This window comes from Oncorhynchus mykiss, chromosome 17, assembly GCF_057628025.1.
Source record: "Oncorhynchus mykiss isolate SJ-2025 chromosome 17, ASM5762802v1, whole genome shotgun sequence".
NCBI classification, from domain to species: Eukaryota; Metazoa; Chordata; class Actinopteri; order Salmoniformes; family Salmonidae; genus Oncorhynchus; species Oncorhynchus mykiss.
This window is the reverse complement of record NC_143038.1, coordinates 16,051,594-16,057,593: the sequence shown is the minus strand read 5'-3', so window position 1 is coordinate 16,057,593 and position 6,000 is coordinate 16,051,594. Positions and strand designations below refer to the sequence as shown.

At 41.9% G+C, this 6,000-nt stretch overlaps 1 protein-coding gene across 1 annotated transcript; it reads right to left on the bottom strand.

Moving 5' to 3' along the window:
- Positions 1-250: 250 nt before the first annotated feature.
- On the bottom strand, positions 251-5,367 carry LOC110493788 (beta-1,3-galactosyl-O-glycosyl-glycoprotein beta-1,6-N-acetylglucosaminyltransferase 3-like). The gene has a single exon (XM_021568271.3). It carries the CDS (start codon positions 5,290-5,292, stop codon positions 3,952-3,954), a length of 1,341 nt encoding a protein of 446 aa, XP_021423946.2. The 5' UTR covers positions 5,293-5,367; the 3' UTR covers positions 251-3,951.
- Positions 5,368-6,000: the final 633 nt, after the last annotated feature.

Genomic DNA, 6,000 nt, shown 5'->3' with positions numbered 1-6,000 from the left:
TATTGTCTTCTTAAAGATGATTGGATGAGGGCTCTTCATAACGCCCATTCTAACCACAGTGTTGTGAGTCACCCTGTGGTGGTATGGCATCGGGTGCGCGGTGAAAGTTATATAAGATAGGCCTACTCTTCAAAGAAGTCGGGTTTGAAATGTTTTCGGAAGGTTATGCAGGGACTCCGCTGTTCTCAGTAGAGGTGCATGTTTAAAAACAGGTGTGTTGTGGAGGAATGAGAATTGACAGCTGTTGTTCTTTGAACATGTTTTCTCATTTATACAATTTTACATACTGGTAATTTTTTTTGTAATGACAGACATGACGCTCAGATAGCAAGTGTTATTGATTAGTGAAACCAACTTTACATGAAAGGCACATTTGAGGGTAAAATTACGTTTTAAACAAGTCTTTATTGATTTATTTGAACACCCCTATTATGAGTTTTTATACAACCTCCATTGATGTTATTTAGACTGCATAGGCCTAGTGAATTAACTGTCGTGAAGACAGTGCATTCTATGTGCCCCAGGTTTATGACAATATGTTTTTGGTATAGCTAAGCAGACACTCCCATCTTAACCATATGTTGCATCGAAAGGAAGGTATGACTCCAGACATCAAATGACTACATCATCCACCTCTGGGTCAAACATGTTAGCAATGAGATGGTGATGTTGTAGGAGCCGCCAGAGATCTCCAGCCCAGTAGAGACACACAGCTCTCCTGGAGGCACCAGAGCAGAGTGTATATGGGTTCATTTCCTCACATCTCCTTCCAGGTAAGTTCACCATGCGAGCAATGGCTTCATGTCTGATTCATGGTACTTGATGTGGAGAGGGTAAGACCCTGGGACTGAGGGCCTGCTCTGCAGAGTGGCCCACAGGACTTTCTATATGAATATTAAGCAGTTTGCTGTCCTATGAGGTTTAATGGATCATGATGAACGGATATCAAAACTGTTGGGCAAGTTTACGTTCGAAGATGTCATTAGCCATTCCATCCAGAGATAATTCACGTGCATCACCCTTAATGTCAGAGGCAAATGCAATGCTTGCAGCTCTACCGCCACTTGCTGCTAGTAGAATGAGCACTTTGTTCAACAATGTCTGCTAAAGTGGGTTATATGGCTAACATGAAAAAGAGATCATGAAATGTTCCTTATCAATTCAAATGGGCAGTTAAGGACTATTTGATATCATACTTCAATCAGCAGGTGGCATTCTCTTCAAATGAAAAGGAGAGATAAAGAGTAAGGCAACTTAGCCAAGCAATATTGTCATTTATTTGCTTGAGGTGAACAGTTTATTTGGTTCGGAAGTGACAAACAATGCAGCCAACTTTTGAGAGACATGAAAGGCAAAATTGAGGGGGCAAAAGTTTTCTTTGAACAGCCGTCATATGAGTTTTTTTTACAACTTCCATTGACGTCATATATACTGTCTAATGATATAGCAGACACTCTTATCCAGAACCACTTCCATTTAGTTTAATAGTTAAACCTGTCATGAAGTAAACTGAAAATCCCATTCCAGTTTTCCTTGTTGCTTCGATTGCCTCGTTAGAAAGGCAACAACGCGGCTTCCCTTGACAGTTTCACTGCCTTCAGAAAGTACTCACACCCTTTGACATTTTCCACATTTTGTTGTGTTACAGCCCAAATTTGAAATAGATTAAATTGAGATTTTCAGTCACTAGCCCACACACAATACTCCATAATTTCAAAGTGGAATTATATTTTTGACATTTTTACTAACTATACTGAACATAAATATAAACACAACATGCATCAATTTTGTTACGTTACAGCAATCTACACACGTTTCACTCAGCAATCTACACACAATACCCCATAATGACAAAGCAAAAAAACAGAAATACCTTATTTACATAAGTACTCAGACTCTTTGCTATGAGACTCAAAATTGAGCTCAGGTGCATCCTGTTTCCATTGATAATCCTTGAGCTATTTCTACAACTTGATTGGAGTCCAACTGTGGTAAATTCAATTGATTGGACATGATTTGGAAAAGCACACACATGTCTATATAAGGTCCCACAGTTGACAGGGCAAAAACCAAGCCATGAGGTCAAAATAATTGGTAGTAGAGCTCCGAGACAGGATCGTGTAGAGGCACAGATCTGGGGAAGGTACCCAAACATTTCTGCAGCATTGAAGATCCCAAAGAACACAGTGGGCGCCATCATTCTTAAATGGAAGAAGTTTGGAACGACCAAGACTCTTCCTAGAGCTGGCCACCTTGCCAAACTGAGCAATCAGTTCCTCTGTGGAGATAGGAGAACCTTCCAGAAGGACAACCATCTCTGCAGCACTCCATCAATCAAGCATTTATGATTGAGTGGCCAGATGGAAGCAATTCCTCAGTAAAAGGCAAATGACAGCCCGCTTGAAGTTTGCCAAAACGCACCTAAAGTCTCTCAGACCATGAGAAACAAGATTCTCTGGTCTGATGAAACTAAGATTGAACTCTTTGGCCTGAATGCCAAGCGTCACATCTGGAGGAAACCTGGCACCATCCCTACCTGTGAAGCATGGTGGTAAGCACACATTCAAGACAACGCAGGGGTGGCTTCGGGACAAGTCTCTGAATGTCCTTGAGTGGCCCAGCCAGAGCCCAGACTTGAACCCGATCGAACATCTCGGGAGAGACCTGAAAATAGCTGTGCAACAACGCTCCCCATCCAACCTGACAGAGTTTGAGAGGATCTGCAGAGAACACTGGGATAATCTGCCCAAATACAGGTGTGCCAAGCTTGTAGCGTCATACCCAAGAAGACTCAAGGCTGTAATTGCTGCCAAAGGTGCTTCAACAAAGTACTGAGGAAAGGGTTTGAATACTTATGTAAATGTGATATTTACGTTTTTATTTTTTATAAATGTGCTAACATTTATAAAATCCTGTTTTTGCTTTGTCATTATGGGGTATTGTGTGTAGATTGATAAGGAAAAGAACATGTGAATCAATTTTAGAACAAGGCTGTAACAAAATGTGGGAAAAGTCAAGGGGTCTGAATAAATCCAATTTATTCGGAATACTTTCCGAAAGCACTGTATTTTTAGCCATATCAATGCAGTTAAACAAGTTCATAAAATAATGAATTATGTTGGCTTGCACTTCCAAGACTGTTTCATATTATATATTTAGGCTATTGTAACAAGGTGTTAGGGTCTGACAAACAGAGTGAAAAACTAGTCAAAGCTCAAACCAAGTTTATTTACCCACTGGGTCAAACAGCTGAAAAGACAAACACATGTTCCCACCAGCACCATTATTTATACCCTCCTTTAGTCAGAGTCTCCTCGTTGCACCTCTAAACACAACATCTTTGCTGCTCGGCAGATGAAGTGTGTAATGAAACAGTTCCTTCTCCCTTCATCTGACCTGACCTCTGCCCACATTCCTCACTAATCCACAGCTATCCAAGCTTTTCAGTGACCGCAACCAAGTGATTGCCTTTTCTAGTGAACAATCGACAAGCAACAATGGGCATGACGTATAGAAGTAGTCAGTACAGGTGTTATCAAGCCTTTACATCAAAGTTGGCTGAAGTTGAATGGAACGTGGTATACCCTGACCAGTTATTCAGAAGAAAATCCTCTGACTGTCTAATTTCACACCGGAAATTGCTGCTGACATTGAACAGGGTTAGGGTATTTCATTATTTTCAGACTCTCCTGTGCCAAAATTCCCAACATATTTGAACACCCCAATTATGATTTTTTTTTTTACAACCTATATTGACATTATATAGACTGTGTAAATATAGAACTGTTGTTTAGAGAGTGTATTCTAAATGCAACATGAAAATGCACATTTTTGGTATAACTTAGCAGGTGCTCTTATCCATAGCCTCTTCCAATCAGTGCGTTCAATTCCATAGGTAAAACAACCACACTTAAAAATTATACCAAAACACAAATAAAATAAAAAAGTACATTACGGTATGTGCAAACCTTTCTCATTTCGTAGCTTTTTCCAGATACTTCCAGATGAACCATATGTTGCTTTGAAACGAAGGTAGGACTCCAGACATCTAACTGCTACATCATCCACCTCTGGGTCAAACTTGTTAGCGATGAGGTGGTGGTGTTGTAGGAGCCACCGTAGATCTCCAGCCCCGTAGACACACACAGCTCTCCTGGAGGCACCGGAGCAGGGTGGATATGGGGCTCCTTTCCTCACATCTCCTTCCAGGTAACTCCACTTTACCATGCGAGCGATGGCGTTCATGTCTGATTCATGGTACTTGACATGAGGAGGGTTAGACCCTGGCACTGAGGGCATGCGCTGCAGAGTGGCCCACAGGTGCTCATCAGGACTGTAGGTGTCCCTCTCCCACTCCAGCAGGGCCCGAACCTCCTGGCTGTCAAACACGTGATGGACAAAGTCCCTGGAGACCACGAAATAGGCATTTCCGGAAAACATGGGGGTGCTGATTGGAGGAGGGCTCTTCGTAACGTCTGTTCTGACTACTATGTTATTGGTTATATTGTGCTGATACTGCCACCGGTGTTTCTTATAGTCAACAGTGGTCTCAGACTCCATGCTGTTCCTCCCGTTGAGCAGTTTGAGTGACTGAACCATTTCTGCGTTGGTTTTAATGGGGAAATCTGTTCCACAGGTATTGAGCAGGTACTTCCACTGGACAGGTGACTTCAACAGGTCCTTCATACAGTTTAGATCTGCCTGCACTCGAGACCACGATGCGTAAACCACACTCTCTGTCTTACTTGCCACAAACACATTGGTAAAACAAGTCACAATAGCCTTTACTGCAGTCCTGAATTCTTCTGAGGATTTCTGGTCCACATGCACGCAATATACATTCTGAGGTGTGTACACGGCACGCAGGAGTCGCTCAAACATCTCAATCTTCTCATGGACCACCATGGAGTAGGCGATGGGGAAGTCTCTCTCCTCCACACTCAGGGGCATCATGATGAACCCTCTGCCTGTAACGTACGTTTTACAGTTTCGGGTCACGTCGTGGTAGAACGCCTCAGACAGAAGCTTGGGCTTATTCTTTGTTTTCAGAAGTCTTCTGAGCTGCTCCTTGTCGATGCCCTTCAGGTCTCCTCTGATGATGGCTGAGCAGGCAGGCAGGTCGTCTGCGTAGTCTTGTGGCAGGAGGTCAGGTGCTGGGAGTGGGCTTCTCTCAGAACAGGTTGGGCGTCTCAGAGTGTTCCAGAGGAGAAGTGAGATTAAAGCAGACATTAGGATGAGAAAGAGGTTTCTGAAGAAGCATATATGTGATAATGATGGCCTAAGAGGACCCATAACAAAATTATTTATCTAAAGAATGTATTATTAGTATTTGTGCAGACCATAGTCTGGGAGCACTTCTGTTAAATAATGAATGACACACACACTCAACTCAGTATAAAGTGAGTAGGTAATCATTAACTTTAGTAGGCATGGCTTTATACTACCTACAAAAGCTTGAAATTAAAAGGAACTAAACTTGGAACAAATGTGGTTGAAAATGAATTACTAACCTACAATATCACACTTTTCAGCATTTCCAAGTTTTGGCATGAATTACACAATTCTAACCCACTTACCCCACACAATCAATATTGTTGGATACATACAACACTTTTGACTGGTACTGTATGTATTATTAGTATTTGTGCAGACCATAGCCTGGGAGAACTGCTGTTAAATGATTAATGTCACACACACACACACACACACACACACACACACACACACACACACACACACACACACACACACACACACACACACACACACACACACACACACACACACACACACACACACACACACACACACACACACACACTTCACATTAAAATTAGTAGGTAATCATTCACTTTAGTAGGCATGGCTTTATACTTTAAATTAAAAGGTACCAACATTTTCAGCAGTTCCAATGAATGGCATGATGCTCCAAAGTACACAATTCTAACCAATTTACCCCACGCAACCAATATTGTTGGATATTACAATATATTTTTTTCA

What these genes read in the sequence shown, in the direction of transcription:
- LOC110493788 (XM_021568271.3), bottom strand. Translation starts at nt 5,292, where the DNA reads ATGGGTCCTCTTAGGCCATCATTATCACATATATGCTTCTTCAGAAAC.